Source organism: Periplaneta americana, chromosome 11 (genome assembly GCF_040183065.1).
Source record: "Periplaneta americana isolate PAMFEO1 chromosome 11, P.americana_PAMFEO1_priV1, whole genome shotgun sequence".
NCBI classification, from domain to species: Eukaryota; Metazoa; Arthropoda; class Insecta; order Blattodea; family Blattidae; genus Periplaneta; species Periplaneta americana.
In genome coordinates, this window is record NC_091127.1 from 47,760,391 (window position 1) to 47,781,511 (window position 21,121).

The following is a 21,121-nucleotide window of genomic DNA, read 5'->3' on the forward strand; positions in this document are numbered from 1 at the left end:
CAGTAGAGATAAAAAACATAGAATTGCATATAACACGAAAAAAGAGGTAAAAGAGATACATGTGTAATTACAAATTAAAAATGGAAAAGAGAAGAAAAAAAAAACAAATAGATACCACCTAAATAAAATACACAGATACATATATAAATGAAAAACACCAAATAAAAACAAATAAAAAATAGCCAAGTACAAACATCACAGCCAAAATGCAAAATGTAGGCGTAGCTATAATTGGCAAATACAACACCATGTTAATAAATCCAATATACAGCACTACACAGTAGGCCCAATAGGCTCAATTCATTTATTAAAAAAACTCACCAACACAGAACATGTGTTTCAAGTAATGCTTTACATAACTTTTTCTTGTACATGTTGTACGATAACGAAAAATCTAAATCCTGTTTATTTGATAGACGATTGTAAGTTCGAAGCATTAATAAAAGTGGAGACATTTTATGAGATAGTGTTTTTGTTGTCTGTAAATAAAAGAGAGATCGCTTTCTCAAATTTGATTTACCAATATTGAAACTAATTAGCTGTAGAAGACCAGGGTTGTCTATTAAACCATTTATGGTTTTGAACAAATACATTTGTTGTGCTCTTATCCTGCGACTACCGAGAGGTGGTACATTAAATTCAACCAGCATGGATTCATAAGATTGGAATATGTTGTAACATGAAGGTTTTTTTTCATATATAGCAGTTTTAGGATTTTATTCTGTACTCTCTCTAGAATGACCGAGTGCGAGTGATAGTGAGGGTTCCAAACTATAGATGCGTACTCTAATTTACTTCGTATTAAACTATTATATATTTTTAAGACAGTTTCATCATTCATGAAATCTTTTGAGTTCCTGTAGATGAAACCTACCAGTTTGAAGGCTCTATTCGCAATTGCTTTTATATGTGTTAAAAAGGATAGGTCATGAGAGATTACCACTCCTAAATCATTTACTGAAGTGACTCTTTCTAATTTTGTGTTATTTATGCTATACGTGTAATCCAGAGAGTTAGTATTACGAATTAAGGTAATGTGTGAGCATTTTTTAATATTAAAGTTGAGTTTGTTAACAATTCTCCACCTAAAAATACTATTAATATCTTGTTGTAACTCAGCTGAGTCAGATTCATTTGTAATTTCTTTAAATAATTTAACATCATCGGCGTATAATAAGGAATTGGAATGGTCAAAGTAACGTTTAAACTTAATGACTACCGCATTAAATAATTTTTAACTAGAATATTTTTTTACTAATGTCTGGTACTTGATATTCGTCATTCACCCATATGAAGCCAGTTATGTAGACCAATTTATCGAAAGAATCGTTGTCCACGTCGCGCCATAGGAGGCTAGTCTACGCTAAACCCGCAAGGAGATATTGATTTAGATTTGTTGGGCTGCCACAGTGGAACCTGGGTACAAGGTGAAAACCCCGTGTTACCTGGACTACGGGCTTGTACGACACAAGTAAACAAATGGGGGTTACAACGGGAATCGAACCCGGATTCAACGTGGCGGCTACAGGAACAGAAAAGTGGCGGTATCAAAACAAGTGATAGAATGAAACTATACCTAATGTCTTTCAGAGAGGCATTTTATATTATTTCTATAACAAAGTACTGAAACTGAGATTGTGACAAATGAGTGCTTTATTTTTTTGCACCTAACTCTCCAACTGAAAGTAGAACTATATGCAACTGAGAAAAACATAAAAACACTAGGATACAGTGAGTGTTGAGAATGGATAAGACAAAATGCTTAAAATAATATTACCGTTAGATGAAAAGGAAAAACTTTGAGAGAAGGATTGGATGAGATCGAAGTAGCTCTAAAAATGCCAGACTTCATTTAAGATGATGATGATTGTGATGATTATTATTAGACAGTGGAACTTCATGTAATTGCATGTTATTATTGATTTGGCATATTGAGGAAGTAAAAGTGGATTTTTGCCAATCATGGTTTTTACGTTCGAATGAAGCCAACTTCATTTTGCATAAATGCATATTTCGAGGGTTTCCTCTTTTAAATGCACACGCATTTTGATTTTGATTATTTAATCCTTAAATCCGCAAAGTATCGTATAGGATACAATAGGTTAATAGGCTATATGCTATAATTTTAATAAACCACTACTAAGATTTATTTCAAATCATCCGTCCTCAAGTGAGGTTGACCATTGGGATCCGGAATTAACAAACATGAAAGATAAAGGGAATGAAACGAGCAAAATAATGATCCGATTTGTACATCAAAACAAAAATTTACGTTTAAATTGGTTAGAAAATTAAAATTTCACAATACTGTAATATTTTACAACATAAAATATGGACATTGCGATTATTGTTTTCTTTACAGTCCGACACGGTTTAATAAGCTAGTGTGAGAAATGATGTTTTGCCAATCAGATACTAATATCTTTTCTTGTTTCTCTGGATTTATTATCTAACTAGCCGTACCCGTGCGCTCCGCTGCATCCGTTAGAAATAAATATAAAGTAATTACATAATTAAAATAGGACATTTGATCCAGGGAACATTCGTGTTTGATAGAAGGATAAATCGTTTATTATGTTACTTAATTTAAATTGCATTAAAAATTAAAATGCGATCCTTTTTATCCAGAGACCACTCATTTGGTCATAAAAATTATTTTAAGAAATACAGGAAACGAATGCCTATCAAGTTTTCTGTGCATAAGAAGCTATTTTAATCTTATATGTCCTCGATTCACTCAGAAGTTACTGTAATAACATTATAGCATTATGTCCATCTAGAGAAACTACACTTTCTAATGGTGAATTAATAATTAATTATACAAATCGGTTGATTTAGCTTCAGATATTACTTCATACAAACACAGAAATATTCTCTGTAGGCTACCGTATGTTTCATACCTTTCTATTGTTGATTTCCAAGGTCCCTTATAGACGAAGTCATTTGTTTTTTATTTCATTACACCGCCTTAGATGGCGTTATTGTAATTTTGAAACTCATTTATCTCATTAAATATCAGTCCTGTGAAAATTTTGCATGGAATAAAACTTATCGCAAATTATTTTTAAAGAAACTTTTGTTATGTAATATTTTTCATGAGAATTAATAATAAGGAAGATATTTCAATTTATTTAATTCAAGCCCCCTTATAACCCCCTTTTAAATAAAATATTTTGAATGCCATATAGCCTAAATTCTAAGTTATAACGAACTTAATTTATATTCCAATTTTCATATAAATCGGTTCAGCCATTATCGCTTGAAAAGGTAACAAATATCCAGACAGACAGACAGACATACAAACAAACATTTCAAAAAAGCGATTTTCGGTTTCAGGATGGTTAATTATATATGTTAGGACCAATTATTTTTGAAAAATCGAAAATTACCAGAAAAATTTCGGCTACAGATTTATTATTAGTATAGATTAAAAAATTCCTCTCTTAAAAATAAGAATAATTTCCAAGAAATATAACAGTTATGTGAGAAATATGTTGAGGACATGAAATTGCTGCGTCGTCAATGGGTACTTGTCCCTAGTGTATAAGTTGGGTCGTTTTCCAATTTAACATGAGGCTAACTGTGTACCTACATACTAGCGGTAAAAGTGTAATTTTTCAGGAGCCAGGGCGAAAATATGCGTCGCCTATAGTCCGTCTCAGGATTCTGTGGAGTAACTCACGCATATGGGGGCGGAGTATATCGGTGCCGCAGTGTATTGCGGGCAGCATCAGCTCGAGGCCGCTAAGGAGTAAGATGCTCGTAGTAGAAGGTAGAGTAGAGTTCAGATAGAAATGATCCAATCCCTGCAAGCGATTGCTAGCTTCGTTCAACCAACACCTCCCCACAGAGCGATCATTGGTCTTAGCCCTCCCACATACCACTTGCGCAAAGGTCTTGTTTCGTCTTTCTACTCTATAGATTCCTGGGACGGACCATAGAGGTCATTCAGACTTTTATCACCTTTTACTCTGATTTCATAGAACCAAAAATGAATGTATTTAGACACCTGCGACCATAAAGTCACGTATTATTGACGTCATTGAACTGCTACGAAGACAATGCTGTTAGTGCGCTCTGATTTCATAGATACAAAATAGAATGTATTTGAACACCGACAATGAAGTCTCCTGGAGTGTAAATTTTAATTTCAACAAGTTTCACTGCACAATAAAGTAAAGAACTACTATATGTTCCATTTTATTATAAGTTTAACCGAAAATCTAGCAGAAAAGATTTTTTGGAAGAAAAAAATGTGTTTCTGAAAACAAATGTTTTTCTACTGACTATTACACTTTTACTACGTCATACTACTTTTGACCATCTTTTGAACATCTTACATCGCAACTAATAACAAGAAATACAAAGATACTAATGTATAAGGTGCTACTGAGACCAATGTTGATTTACGCAGCAGAGACGTGGCCGATGACAAAAATGGATGAAAGAACTCTGGGTATAATATTGAGAAAAGAGTTTTACGGCTTATATTTGGACCTGTGAAGGAACGGAATGTATGGAGGAGGAAATATAAACTCTTTAAAGAACCAGATATTGTAGCAACCATAAAAACCAAGATACTACAATGGGTTGGGCATGTGTTGCGGGAGGATGATGGAACTATTAAGAAAGTGTTTAGCACTAATCCGGAAAGAACAAGGAAAATTGGAAGACCAAGGTTGAGATAGGAAGATGATGTGAGAAAGGACATACAAATACTGGGAATAAGGAACTGGAGAAGAACGGCTCTGTTGAGAGAGGAATGGAGAAAGCTTCTACAGAAGGCCAGGGCTCATACAGGGCTGTCGTGCCATTGTTGATTGATTGATTGATTGACTACTTTTGACCAATAAAATGGTACGAAAGGGGTCTTTCAACCAATAATGGCTGCTTATCACATAATGTTATCGCTTCCCTGGCATTTGTTCAATTTTATTGCTTCCCTAGCATTTGTTTAATTTTATCGTTTCTCTAAAATTTGTTTGTTTTTATCACTACCTTAGCATTTGTTTCTTTGTTTGCCAACATTTCAAAATGCAAATTCTTTACGGTACTATAAAACATGCTTTGCGATCGTCATTTATTTACAGCATAGACAGTCAATTGAAAATGGCGGCTCCGTTCAAACGTTTTGGTGAAGCTAACATTAGTGAAATAGAATTTTAGTAATTCATTTAATATTTTATTGTATTAGAGTACTTTATTTCTTCTTATCTATATACTTTAAATCCCACATGAGTTTTGATTTTCTCTAGATAAATCAAAATCTCTAATGAGATTACTGTTGATAAAAAACATCTTCTGTGTAATATGGCTCCTTAACACTTATTACTTTAAATTATGTTCATTTACCGCGTATTATTAAACATATAAAATATTTTTAACTGCATGTTTCAATTTTTAGAGCATATTTCAACAGTTTTTACTGCATATTTGCATGCAAAGTTTCAGGTGTTTTAGTGCATAAAGTTCCGCGGTCTAATGATGATTATGCTAAAAAATGATCTTTAGATTGAAACATTAAAATGTTCTAACATTAACAAAAACAATATGTTAAGCTAAATAAATAACCGTATTATTGTACATGTAACTTATGCAACTAATTACATAAAAGTATTAATAAAATTAAACACTATGGCTCTGAAAATATGCATATTCTTTTTCTGAAACTAGGTTAGTTACCTTTTGCTTATAAACATTTCGTTTATTCCAAGCGAATGTATGTGTGAGGTGTGGGTCAGCCTCGTATGTCTTAGTGTGCACTGATCCCTCGATTTCAACCCGGACATGGACGTGGGTGAGCGTAGGCGGGATCGTATTGTGTGTCAGTCTCATCAGAACACTGGACAAGTAGCCTGGGGCCTGGCTGCTCTGGTACATCAGGTGGAGAGATGATCCGGGGATTCGAATACTCTCCTGCAAGATCTGAAGAGTAACAAAATAATGAATTATCATCCGCATCGCTTACACAATCGTTATTCTATTTCCTCAGGAGGAACAGAAGGTGGATAAATGGCTGGCTCTCTCTTTCTCTTCCTCTGTTCACCATCGAAAAACTGTAGGGGAAACTCGGCTAATTCCGCAGTACGGTTAATTCCGCAGTAGTGCATATATGATTTTGCTGCGACTTTACAATAGCATGAACGTAAGTTTTGAGAGGCTGTCAACAGGAGGCATGTCCTCTGCAGTGCTATAGAAAAAAATCAAGGATATTGGTCGACACCTCTGTCGGGAATACAGTGAAACATCGAAAGTTGGCTGGTTTTCGTGTTTTGCTACACAGCTGTGAAGAAAGTGAGCATTGTTACATATAAATTGTTCCTTTTATGTTACTTTCATAATGTATTTCATAATTATTTACTACTGCGGAATTAGCCAAGTCCTATTGCGGATTTATCCGCACTGTTGCGAAATTACCCGAGTTGTTCTTTTTAAACTGTAATGTACAACTAAATATACTTCGGAATATGTATGGTAAGACTTTCCTGTGTTAAATTTCAAAGTACCTCGTTTACATGTTTCGACCTATTTATGGGCCATCTTCAGAACTGGTCGTTGTTGGTCTTGGCGCCACTTGTTCTGTTTCCTGTGAGGGTGTGTTCCTGTGGTATAGTGTAGAGTCAAAGAGTGTGTGTGTTTTGACATTGAGTTATGTGTGAGAATTTCGTTGGGGTGTGTTTTTGTGTGTCTGTATATTTCATATTTTTGTAGTGTGTTTAGTTTCTGGCTTTTTGGTTGGATGTGTAGTATTTCCATGTCTGTGTTGATGTCTCTGTGGATGTGGTTAGCATTTGTGATGTGTTCTGCATACACACTCTTTGAATCTACACTATACCACAGGAACACACCCTCACAGGAAACAGAACAAGTGGCGCCAAGACCAACAACGACCAGTTCTGAAGATGACCCATAAATAGGTCGAAACATGTAAACGAGGTACGTTGAAATTTAACACAGGAAAGTCTTACCATACATATTCAGAAGTGATACAGTGTTAAAAGTTGTGTAATCAAGATGTATAAATATATTTGCATTGTAATAGGTCTCTTTATCTCATTTGGTAGTGAAACGTTTCGTCCATGTCTACATAACCTGATAATATTTTTCAATAAACATTTTGATAAAAATATGATAGATTTACTTCTTAATATTGCGGAATTAGCCGAGTCTCCCATATTTAAAATTTTTAAGTATTATCATTTATTTATTTACTTTTATTATTATTATTATTATTATTATTATTATTATTATTATTATTATTATTATTATTATTATTATTATTTTAAGTTAATACTTGCATACCAATATGTATTTTTCTATATGTGCTTTGATCCTGGTTGAGTGGAAGAGAAGGGCTGGTGGCCTTAACTCTCCCAAGAAAAATAAAACTATTATTATCACTTACTTACTGGCTTTTAAGGAACCCGGAGATTCATCACCGCCCTCACATAAGCCCGCCATTGGTCCCTATCCTGAGCAAGATTATCCAGTCTCTACCATCATATTCCACCTCCCTAAAATCCATTTTAATATTATCTTCCCACCTACGTCTCGGCCTCCCCAAAGGTCTTTTTTCCTCCGGCCTCCCAACTAACACTCTATATGCATTTCTGGATTCGCCCATACGTGCTACATGTCCTGCCCATCGCAAACGTCTGGATTTAATGTTTATTATTATTATTATTATTATTATTATTATTATTATTATTATTATTATTATTATTATTAATTAATTAAGTTATTTATTATTAATATCAAATACTTCACCGTTCAATTTTGAGCATTATTTTTATTTATTTGCTTATTTATTTATTTATTTATTTATCTATTCGCCTGGTAGAGTTAAGACCTTTTCTTCCACTCAATCAGTATGAAATACAATTAGAGATACATGCCTGAAATTTAATTCAAAATGTTACTCAAAATGCAAACCACTTGTAATCAATAAGCAAAAAATTAATTTCTCTATAGTACAGAAATATGTAATACGACTAATCGGCGTCTTGAACAATTAATATATTGTTTATTGCTAGAAAAATAAAAGACAAAGAAATAATTGTAAATTAACAAAATTCTAGTGAGATCAAGTACTTGAAAGTAGTTTAATATTTTTAAGTTCTTTAAATTAAAGAGTAGGCCTACATATAAAAAACAATCCAAAATTCAAAAACTGACCTGAGTTTCTGCAAAGACCAGACTCTTCCCCGGCATTCCTCCAACCTTATCTGGCATCCACGTTGACATGATCACAGGGTGAAGCATCTCATGATCGTGATCCATACACGGTCCGTGTTCACCAGAAGTTACAGGACTGCTTGGAAAGACGGGCATGCTACCCCACGCTTGAAGAACTGGAATAAAATTACAACAAATTAACATTTTAAAGCTTATTTTCTTCAACTCCTTCACAGAAACGATACTTAATACTGTAGCCATTCATATACAGAAACAAAACACTGAGCTAACACACAACATCTTTTCATATCTCTAACACTTTCAACTAATATTTAATGTTTTCATGGTTATCTTTTAATTCAATACAATTGTACTCTCACTATAAAAACTCATACTTAGGCTGGAACATATATTTATATCGCTTATAAGGCAGCATTGACAAATTATTTGTAGCAGTATTGGTTTTCATTAGAAAATCGTAAATATTTAGCCACGCTGATTTCATTTTCAGGCTTATCACTATATAGAATGGACTTCCCCTATCGTTTTGATGTGCAGTTTCCTCCATAAATTATTATCATCATATATGAAGTTATCTAACCAATACTAGAAGCAGCTCCAACAGAGAGTTTTGGTGAACTCTCCTTCATAATCTTCCATATTATTCTATACACATGTAAATGAAAATGCAACTAAAACATGTTAAGATGTTTACAGTTAGCCACTACTTTTCTTCAGCAATTATTCTATATCTTGTCATCAGTCATCCCTGTACGTAACGCGAGAAACTTCGTTTTAAATAAAGCGTTATGTCTTTTTTAAAGTTTAGTTTATATACAAGGTGTTAAAAAGCTATCTAATATTTTAAGAGGTGCTAGTATGCATCAAAACAAGAAAACAATGTCTAATAAAAATGGGTCCTACGACACATACTTTCTGAGATCTGAACACTTGTTCATAAGAGGTGCTCAATGTGACGTCCATTCATGGCAATGCATTCCTCTCCCCTTCGGCGTAAGGAATCACGCACTCTATGAAATTTGTTGTTAATACATTAATAAGAAAGTCCTGACAACGATCCCCAGTTAATCTCTATGTAGAACGTATGGCTCTATTAATCTATCGCCAAGAACGCCTGCCCATAAGTTGAATAAGAATCGGTGCCGATGCCTTGTTTCTTCAACTGTTTGGGGATTTTCATTAGCCTACACATGCTGATTACGAAAATTCACATCATTATCATCTCTGCTGAACTCCGCTCATATCCGCAACCAGACTTTTGTTTTCAATATTCCTTGCGACGTATCAGTATTCCATGCCAGGGGTGTCAACTAAGGTACGATTATCTGGTAGTCTGCTGTATTGTAGGGCAGTGAAATGCATTGCCATAAATGGACGTCACACTGAGCACCTCCTATGAACAAGTGTTCAGATCTCAGAAAGTATGTGTTGTAGGACCCATGTTTATTAGACATTGTTTTCTTGTTTTGATGCATACTATCATCTCCTAAAATATTGGATACTCGTTTAAACATTCTGTATATTTATATTTGCTTAATATCTGGTAATAAGCAAATGTAAAATTAAGCTTATGTCATTCAATAGGTTTACTTACTTTACTTACTGGCTTTTAAGGAACCCAGAGGTTCATTGCCGCCCTCACATAAGCCCGCCATTGGGCCCTATCCTGTGCAAGATTAACCCATCCTCTATCATCATATCCACCTCCCCAAATCCATTTTAATATTATCTTCCCATTTACATCTCAGCTTCCCTAAAGGTCTTTTTCCCTCCGGCCTCCCAACTAACACTCTATATGCATTTCTGGATTCGCCCATACGTGCTACATGCCCTGCCCATCTCAAACGTCTGGATTTAATGTTCCTAATTATGTCAGGTGAAGAATACAATGCGTGCACTTCTTAACTTTCTCCATTCTCCTGTAACTTCATCCCTCTTAGCCCCAAATATTTTCCTAAACACCTTATTCTCAAACACCCTTAACCTATGTTCCTCCCTCAAAGTGGAGTCCAAGTTTCACAACCATAAAGAATAACCGATAATATAACTGTTTTATAAATTCTAACTTTCAGATTTTTTGACAGCAAACTGTATGATAAAAGCTTCTGAACCGAATAATAACGGGCATTTCCCATATTTATTCTGTGTTTAAATTCTCCCGAATATCATTTATATTTGTTACTGTTGCTTCCAGGTATTTGAATTTTTCCGCCTCTTCAAAGGATAAATTTCCAATTTTTATATTTCCATCTCGTACAATATTCTGGTCACGAGACATAATCATATACTTTGTCTTTTCGGGATTCACTTCCAAACCTATCTCATTCAATAGGTTTACTAATATTTACTATTATAAACATATATTTTCATCGTTAATAAGTTTCTTCCATACAAATTTCAATAGTATGGAACACAAGAAAGGAGGTTTGACCATCTTGACTAATTTCTGTCCGCTCAAATGCCCTTCTGAGATTAAAAATTCTGGCACCGCCACGTCCATTATATTTTGAATATTGATTATTTTTAACGATCTTTCATGGCTTCCCATTCCATTTTAGATTTATTGTAAATGCTGTGTAGTCTCATATTGTGAAATTAGTTGTATTATATACAGTTTCAAGCAATGTGTTTTGAAATTATTAAGGTGACCCCTCCTGAACCATAGCGGTATAATCAATTCATACAGATTGCGAGAAATATCACATGATAAAGACTGTCTAGAGTTTAGGGTAGAATTTATACAATTGCCATTGCTGCTCTTTGTATAGCAATAAATTGGCAGGACAACACTGACTGCTTGATGCGTTACACAAATATAAGCCGGACAGTTATTGTTATTATTATTATTATTATTATTATTATTATTATTATTACTATTACTACTATTATTATTACGGTTCGAGCATCTGAACCACTTCCTCGATGTAACTTATCACTGAAGATGGAGAAGCATTCTCCGAAACATGTCTGAATAACATCTTCAATAAACTTATAAAGTGTTCATATAACTGTAATATATCTTCTTTAATGTATTTTATTATTATTATTATTATTATTACTATTATTATTATTATTATTGTTATATTTTTATTACTCGACCAAGGCCAGTGGAGTCCTGCAGACCGGAGCCGTGGCGCTACTGCTCCTGCGTTCGTAATACCGCATCGCGATAGTTCACATTACGCCCGCGGCTCCACTCACCTTGATCGAGTAATACTTCGTTATTTAACGACGCTGTATCAACCACTAGGTTATTTAGCGTCGATGAAATTGGTGATAGCGAGATGGTATTTGGCGAGATGAGGTCGAGGCTTCGCTATAAATTACCTAAAATTCGCCTCACGATTGGGGAAAACCTCGGAAAAACCCAACCAGGTAATCAGCCCGAGCGGGAATCGAACACACGCCCGAACGCAAGTCAAGATCGGCAGACAAGCGCCTCAGCCGACTGAGCTACGCCGGTGGAGTTTATTATTATTATTATTATTATTATTATTATTATTATTATTTAATGAGAATCATCATTTTACTTGTTGATTACTTCCCTCATTAACCATCATCTCTGCAAATGTGGCAATGCTAAGACAAGAATTCAAAATTTGAGGTGGGATATCTGTAAAGCAAATTTCTGGATTCTGAAGGAAAACTTTACAATTCATATAAAGTCCATTCAAGAAAACGAATAAAACAATTTTATTGTTATCTTACAAAACTATCGCAATACTACAGTATTTAGCGGTGAAATTCAACGTGGGTGAAAAACATCGACTAAATTTGCTAGACCCTCTCTCAGGTACCGTGAATCTACGACGCCTGACCTACAGCTTTAATACGTTTCTTCCCAGAGGAAGAAGTCGTGCTAAAGATCTTATCGTTCTTTAAAATCAATCGCCCTTGGCCAGATAAAAAAGTTCGTATAAATAAACGTGTATCCGATTTTCAATAGGTGTGGAGATACAGCTGTTTACATGTTACGCATAACAAGCCTGAAGGCTGGTTCACAATAAACCGGGTACGAAAATCAGAATGAAAACGAGAAGCAGAGGACGTGAATATGAAAATTTTTGATTCACGATAAACCGAGAACGTAGACGACTATGCATATCGATATGTATGTCAATAACGATATGTAAAGTCGATATTACGCATTCTGATGTTATTTGTGTATAATTGACCAATGGCGTTCTCTCATGAGTACAAGGCAGCCAACATAAACACAGGTTAACCAACTTCGAAATTTCAACTGAAACATTTCATTAGGTACGATACTATAACTATGCCCATGCATCTTTATTATCACAACCTATTTTAAGAATACCATAACGTAAAATAATTAGAGAAGAAACATTTGTAATAGAACAAAAATGAACACAACAGTAGTTATTGAATTGAAGCGTGAATATGTAGTGTGTAATACAACCAATACAGTAATAAAATATGATTCGCTTCCGATCGGTGTTCAAAGAAAGCCATATATTCTCCTTCATTTTCTTATCTTTAGGCCTATACGAGGCGCGCCGCTTATCGTAAACGTGAGGATTTTCCTCAACACTCAATATTAGAATCTCATCAAATAAAACTTGCTCCATGATGCACAGCACAGAACAAAATAATGCATAGGTTATGTCACGGTCTTCTTGCTACAAAATATACGACGATAAAATAGCTTTTAGATGGCAATAAAATGAATTTAGTGGGCTGTGATCGGAAACGTGAACGCCAAAGTTGAAACTTGGCCAACTCTCCGTTCCCGATCTCGGGCTCCGGCAAGTTTTTCGTTAATTGTGAATGCTCACGTTTAAATGTATACATTTTAACAATTTTACCGTTTTCGTTTTCGTTCCGATTCTCGTTTCCGGTTTATTGTGAACCAGCCTTTACAAATGGTATGAAAGAACGACGAAAGACCACGTACTATTGACTATGTACAAATGAATAGTACATGTCGTTATTCTGAGATCGTCTGCGGGCAACGCTGCTTGTAGGCCCTAATGTGTGTAGAGAAACAGCTGTTTGTAGTTAGCCTGTACAGAATGTGTTGGTTGGGCATGCAGTGTTACCAAATCGTTTCAGCGCAGCTACTCAGTCTTTCTGTAAAACGAGTTTCCAGTGTTGTTACAAGAAGTTCTTTTGATTACAAGGATGAGCGTGTTATTCCAGCATGAAGAGCCCCTGTACATTTTAGCTGTCAAGTGATACATAATTTAAATCCTCGTACGATGGATCGGTCGTGGTGATCAAGGTCCTCAAACTATTCCTGTAAATTTTTGTCTGTGGGGATGGATGAAAGGTGAGATGTACAAAAGCAAAGTAAACACAAGGGATGAATTAGGCTATTCATTGCTCGCATTATGAATATGCTGTCCTCATTAAAGAAAAGAGTTGAACTCTGTCTCTGCGACCTGGAATACAGCATCTGGAGCGACCAGTTAAGCGGCAAGCATCTATTGTCTGATATAGTCTTAGGATCAGGACCCATCTCCAGCTCATCTTATGCTAAAAACATCCAATATCCTGTCTCGTAGTGAAATACAATTCGTGCTATTTTTAATAAGAACACACACCCTTCCCAATATCATAACCTCAGGCCCGATCGATCTATATTCTATTGGAGTCACCTTAGCGCCAATTGGCTAGGCTCCTAAATTGAGACAACTCATCCTGCCTGTAGTTTTCAGTGGTTTTTCATAAGACGCTAAGACAAATATCGAGATGAACCCTAAAAGAAATGGGCCACGAACCTACATCCCACTCCCCACAAAAATTTCTAAATTTTTTTCCAAATTAATACTCTCAAGAACATCTTGTATTCATTTATAATACCTACATAAGGAAAAGATCAATAAGAAAGTGCCAAATACAAAGCAACGATCGGCCGCTCTTTACATTTCCTACCAAAAGCTATAGGAGAGAGTACAATTTACCATCAATTTATAATTTAAAAAAAATATATATAAAAGTAAGAAGTTACAATATTTTAAAGAAACATTGCAAAAAGTTAGAAATTAAATAATTTAAAACGAAATTAACAAATGGTACAAAATTTCTCAAGTTTAAATGCTACCCCATTTGATTATCATCATCTCTCTTGATATTTTAATTTATATATGGTCATTTGAAATTTAGTAAATTGGTTACAAAACTTAGTTTCTATCGTATAAAGCAGTTAATATGACACATGCTCTACAAACATTATTAATGTCCTTCGTACTAATTATAATTTTTATTTTCTAATTATACATAGGGCCTGTCAGTGAAATTACAAATTAGTTCAATACTGCAAACAACAGATTTTGATAATTTCATTTAAATGTTTATGATGTTTCAAATACTTAACAAAAAATTTGTTATGGCATGTTGACTGTCAGACAGTCTGTATACAGCCTTTCCTCCAAACTATGCGACTGATTTTGTTCATAAATAATCTAATAGAAACTGATTTATTTGGAAAATTTGACGAATTTTATTTCAGAGTGATTTTATTTCATTTGAAACCTATACGCAAGAACAAAATGGTGCCTGATCATCGTCGAATTACAAATATTTAAAAAAGTACCTTCAAGACCAATAAATAAATGAATGGATCTGTATGAATCAGACACCCTATATTTAAAATTGCCAATAATGCACGAATTGACTTACCACCCCCATCAAATATTAGAATTTTTCGTCATCGTCACCATCATTAAATCTTGTAGCATGTTTTGATTTTTTCAAGAGAGTACAAAAGAATCTTGTACTCAATATTAGCTCTCACAACTTGACACTTATTTTTTACATTAGAAATCTTATTAAGTAACGTATGGAGAGAGTCAAACCTAAGTTACCGGCGTTCTCACCGATCCACGAAATTATTTCTTTAAGGATAACGCATTGGGTTTTGCTCTAAGCCTAGAAACAATGTGTGAGTTTTGCTTTTTTTCCTCGACAGTTGTTTCCACTAAGTTATTAACGCAATTCTGCTGGAACTTTACATTGTTAATCTCCGTTAGTGTCTGAACTCTATTGAGAAAGATGCATTTTTAGCCGAAGTTAGATACACGAACAACAATGCATTTTTCTTGTTGACAGGACATTCGAGTTGCGTGTATGCAAGTTTCGGTGATATTTTTTCAGAGGCTTTCAAAGCATCGAAATTGTTAAATTATTTAATAAGTGGCGAGAAACAGATTCCGTTCTCAATAAAAAAAGAAACATGCCTCACTCGTGGCAACCTTTCTGCTTTCTATAGTAGTGACCAGGGTTCGATTCCTGCCTGAGTCATGAAGAAATTTGTGCTGGACAAAGTGGAAGCGGGGATTTTTCTCTGAGTTCTTCCGTTTGCACTTTTGGATGGAGTTGAGCCCAAGAAAAAGTGTCTGTCATCTAGCTTAAAAAATTAACATATTGCAACGTTCTGTGAAAAGAAGATTGAAATGTCTTAAGTTTAAATAAATGTAATTTCTGTGTTGGTGGCTCAAAAATTGAATCAGATGATCCAGTACAGCGCATATGATAATATTGTCGTTTGGATATTAAAGTGAATTCACGGCAGAATCGTTGATCCAACGCTTCTTGTTTTCAGTGATGAAGTCTGGTTTCACCTGAGCCCAAAATACTTCTCATTGGGGTATCAAAAATCTACATTTTTCTCAAGTCCCATTACATGATAAAAAATTGGGAATATGGCGTACGGTTAATGAGCGGAAAATAGATGAGCTCATAATTTTTTCTACTAAAAATTAATTCTGAATTTTAGCGAACAGCATTTTGCAATTTTTTCATATTTTCTTACGAAGCAAATGAAATATAGGCCTATATATTTTTTCAGCAAGGTGGCGTAATAGAACACATATCGATATACTTGATGGAAGACCTTCGTGAAATTTTTGACGACAAATTAATAAGTAGTGGGCTATGGTCTGCCAGGTCTCCAGATTTGTCGTTGTGTGATAATTACCTATATAGGGTACTCACAAAAAAAGTGTAGGTACAAAAACATCTTGCGTAATTTAATACACAATATTAGTGAGGATTAACTCTAGCGAATGTTCCAGAACTCCATACGTCGATGCAAGATGTAGGGTAGTCGTAATGGAGGGCATTTTGAACAAATGCTCTTAAATTCTCTTTATTTTCTTAAATAAATAATTCACAAGGCAAGTGATCGGTCTTCAGACTGTTGTGTCAAAAACGACAAGAGTGCCGGTCCCTTACGTTTGACTCGCTCTTTAGTACAATCCTATGTTTGTAGACAAAAAAAAAAAAAAAAGAGTTCAGAAGAAAGATTTTGAAGTACGGAAATACAGTCAACGAGAAAATATTTTTCAGACAAAAGTTTCATGAAGAAAGAAGGTCTACATAAATTATGTGACGAAAATTGCTTAGAATTAGTTGTTCAAGAGACAAATTAAAAAAGTAGGTAGCGTAACTGAGTTGGCTTTGATATTTCTTTAAAAGAATCACCTATCCACGTATCAGAAATATTTTATTCATCTCAGGAGATGTTTCTTCAACCGACTCACCAAAATATCTAGAATTTGTCTAATAAATATTGTACAAGCACAGCAGAACATAATTTATATGTTTCTGTTGGATTTTGAAGAAAAAAAAGTATAAGAGAGAAAAACGTGTACCTGAAATGACATTTAATCGCAACTGAACTAGCATTTGAAGACTACTGTATATGAGAAGAAAAAGTTGAATAAATTTAGTAACATTTTCATAAGACAAATTTAGAATTTTACAGTTAAGCCATCTTTCAGTCTATAATACAGTGCTCAAATTTATAACACCCATTCTTGAAGAACGTAAGGTTATTTGTAGGAAATCTAAGCTGTTTAGAGCCAAAGCTGACTGATATATTACATTTTAAACTTCAATCCAGAAAATTTTGCGACACTGACATATCTTCTTCTTCCAGTGCAGTCTTCATTTTTAATAACATGTAATTATTTTACAAAAAATCAAGTATTTTGCTTATTACTCATATGGAATAAACCACGCCTTGAAATTGTAATAATACGAGTAGTTCCATAGTTTGTTCAGCTAAATTATGGTGTGTTACAAATTAATGTTTCACTGTTTCTAAAGCTGTAACAGCACCATTAAAGGACACAAACTTGTTGAAGAAAAGCATAGATAGCTTCGAATTTCCACGAATTTCAAAGTGGGCACATCTTAATAATGAACACGTAGGTCTACTGTATTTTCCGTTCTTACATTTTCACGATAAACCTAATTTCGATAAAAATTTATTTAGAACGTATCTCCTGCGGTTTGAAATACAATCATATAAGTAAAAAACATATAAACGAAAAACTTATAACCGAAATAAATTAACATGGAAAGTACAGGAATTTTGCCGGAACTTAAGTGTGAAACGTATAAAAGAAGTTTTACTGTATATACAGTAAAGTCTCGATTATCCGACCTTCGGTCATTCGATATTCCGTATTATCCGTCACTGTTCTTGGTAGATCTCGCAGCGAGAAAACGTCAATCAGCAGACAAGAAAATATTAATGACACATTTTTCTTAAATAAACGTTTATAATTACTGTGGGCATGTATTCTCATTGTTCATTAATGCTCTTTTCGACTTTTTTATTCAGTAAGTAAATTATTTTAATATAATACTAATTTTATTGTATATTTATTTTTTACTCTCAGGCGACGGCTACGTCATCGGAAAGACAATCAGTAATGACTCACCTTATAAAATGATAACACAGGTTGAGACCTTGGAGTTGGAAGGCAAAATGGGAGAGAAGAATGTTGAATCAACGAAAGAAGAGAGTGGGGAAAGAGGGAGTGAAATAAGTGCGGGGAGTAAAAGGAGAAGTATGGAGAGTGTAAATAGAGTTAAGAGTGCGAAACGAGGGGGAACTAGGGAAGAAAAACAGTTTATAATCCGAGAAAATGGTGTATGAGTGGAATGAAATAATAGCCGAGTTAGTTATATAATGGAAAAAATGGAATTGAACTGATGCAATTTTTCAAGGTTATGGAATTGTTTTGTTTAAACAGTGGATTCTAAGACCAAGTTATAAATAAAATGAAACCAATGTTTTAGGGTACGAGCGACAATGTGATGTGTTAGAAGTGTTTAGACAGTGAAATTTAATAATGGATTATATTTTTTCGGAAACAGTCAACAAGGATTAGATCTTGTACATTAAATAAGTTTAAATGTATTTATGTTACTTACAAGAAAGAATTATTTAGTTAGTTATGAAAAAGGTGGGAGCACATTAATATGATTAGTTATTAAGTGTATCTGAGAATAAGAGAAGTGAAGGAGAATAATTAGGGTGATAAATTAGAAGGAGGAATGAGATAAATTGAGTGGCTCAGTGCCAGAGTTGCCTAAGCCACAGTTACACTAAAAAAAGTTATTGAAGTCTAAACTTAGATCTCGTTTTTAAAACTATATGCTCTCAATTGAAAATTATTTCTCATTTACTATAATCTAATATTTATCTAGTACATCCACTTTGGTTCACATACAAATAATAATTTACAGTCATTTTATGCAGAAATCTGAGGCTAAAAAAATTGTGATTTAGGCAACTCAGACGATCTGAATAATTTCAAGGGAAAAATTGTTTCGGGGCCGAGTGTCGATCCCAGGACCTTCGGCTTAGAGCACCAAAACACTACCGACTGAGCTACCCAGAAACTACACCCGACACCGTCTCAATTTTTCCCTTGAAATTATTCACGAAAGACATAGTTAAGAGCAGGTGTTAAGGTCACGATTCGTCTGTTTTAAGTTATAAACAGTGTAAGTAAGGGACTGCTGGCCCGAATATAGAAATGTGAAGGGTCAGCAGGACCGAATATCACATTATTTATTTTTTATTCTGCATTATCCGACACTTTCCCTTATCCGATCACTTCCAGGTCCAGTTTAGGCCGGATAATCGAGACTCTACTGTAATTAGGAAGTATGAGAAATTTACATGGTATATTTTTTATGTAGAAACGTTACATACAGGGCTCCTATTATATGCACTGACCGCTAGGGCGGTGTTTTGCTTCTCGGCCACAATAAGCAGCGCTCCCCCAATATAAAATATGCCATTCTCTAGGGGCAGTGTACATTCGCTCGCGATAATTGTTAGACAGCAACGCATTTTTGTGTGTAAAGTTTATTATATATACGAATCAACTCGTCGTGTTCGTGCGGAATTTATTCTGATCAATTACCTCCTTCCAAAACTGCAATTCTTGATATTGTGAACAGATTTGAAACTACTGGTTCGGCGCAAAACAAAAAACACAGGCGAAAACATACAGTTCTAACAAAGGAGAAATTATAGCAAATTTCTGCACATCCTGGACGGCCGTCAACATAATCACTCCCGAAATTATCACAAGTATCTTCTGCACATAGAGAAACAAAATTATTAAAAGTGTACACGAGTCCATTGTTTACAACACGGCGATCCAGTAGCACGAGTGCGTTATTGTGAGTGGATTTTTTCATCAGTGACTGAAGGTTTAATTGACCCACAGCTCGTGTTCTTTTCAGACGAGGCGTGGTTCCACATGACAAACAATCAAAACACTCGCTATTGTTGTTCTGAAAATCCATATCGTGTACAAGAAATCATTCTTCATGATAGGAAAGTTGGAGTTTAGTGTGCTGTTAGCGCAGAACGAATAATCGATCCGATTTTTTAGGAGTAGAACACACTTTGTCTATTCTTTATTGTTCTTAAATTGAGCGTTTTAATTATTGTGGGGTTAAATATCGTATATACCGATAGAACAAATGAAATCAGAAACATTATAGTGGTCAAAGTTAATCGTGTCAATCAGAATATGTTTTCCCGATCACTTGTTTAGCCGAGGAAGGACGACATTTCCAGTATCATCTATAAGGTACGATTTTATAAACGTTTTAAGTAGCGGGGTTAACGTACGAGTGCGGCCACCTGCGACATGTGCAGCCACCGAGAAGCAACACCTCGCCAGCGGTCAATATGCATATACGAGTAATAGAAAACCTGTAGTAGTTGCATAAGAATTATGAGAGTCCAAAGTTTTAATAAACTGTCCTGGATTTGTTGATCAGTTGTTAACACAAGCTACAGTAAATTTGTTATGAAATATTTCTACCAGCTCACAAAAGCACACATAGGATAATATAAAATTATTATTTTCTTACTAGTCAATAAACACAAAGCTATGCTGTAGTTTTTGTTCTTTGCACATGACGCATTTTTTTCATGCAGGGAAATTTCCTCTGTTTTGCTCTTTAAGCATTATACAATTATAGAGAAAAATTTATTTTGTGTACCGGTACGTATTAAACATTATAATACAGATTGTTGTGTTTGTATGTATGAACAGAACACTGATTTAATTTACGTTGCACATAAATCACAACTATGCGATAGCTAATGGACTGCACATTAGTAAGATTCATTTACTGACATACATATGTCTGTGATTAGTGTGAGGAAAAACACACTGAAACTTAGACAGAAAATTAACAAATTATAAACAAACACAAAGCATAAACACAAACACGAATGCTAGTAGCCATCAAAGTTTGCACGAAGGATTTATTGATACACAGTGCTTCAAACATTTATTGCTTCCAACCTCACCTCTATAGAAGCTTGGAGGACGCCATTCGTTACTACTTCTTGAATAAACTGTTTAGAATACAGAAAATAAAATATACTGATGAGAAACAAATGCACAAAAAGTAAATAACTAGTAAAATGTAAATTAGTTTTAAGTCATAAAAATAACATTTTTTTATCTTGCCAGTTATTTTAATAATATTTATAATTTTATTAATAATTTTAACAATATGAATTTCTGTATTGTCTGTACACATACTTTGACATCGTAGAAAAGGACACAACTGAGAAACATGGCGTGAATTTATCATTATTTAACAAATATATGTAAGACTGGGAGAGAATTCT

General features: G+C 34.4%; 1 protein-coding gene across 4 annotated transcripts in view; it reads right to left on the bottom strand.

Annotated features, from left to right (window-relative positions):
* The window catches only part of Ten-a (tenascin accessory), a 386,430-nt gene that overhangs the window by 59,166 nt on the left and 306,143 nt on the right, over nt 1-21,121 (bottom strand). For 3 of the 4 annotated variants that reach the window (XM_069839392.1, XM_069839390.1, XM_069839391.1), the window contains 3 exons: nt 20,795-20,842; nt 8,176-8,351; nt 5,683-5,925 (listed from right to left, as the gene is read on the bottom strand). In XM_069839392.1, coding sequence (XP_069695493.1) covers nt 5,683-5,925; nt 8,176-8,351; nt 20,795-20,842 — 467 coding nt within the window. The remainder of the gene's footprint in view (nt 1-5,682; nt 5,926-8,175; nt 8,352-20,794; nt 20,843-21,121) is intronic. The other variant, XM_069839393.1, reaches the window with a different exon arrangement.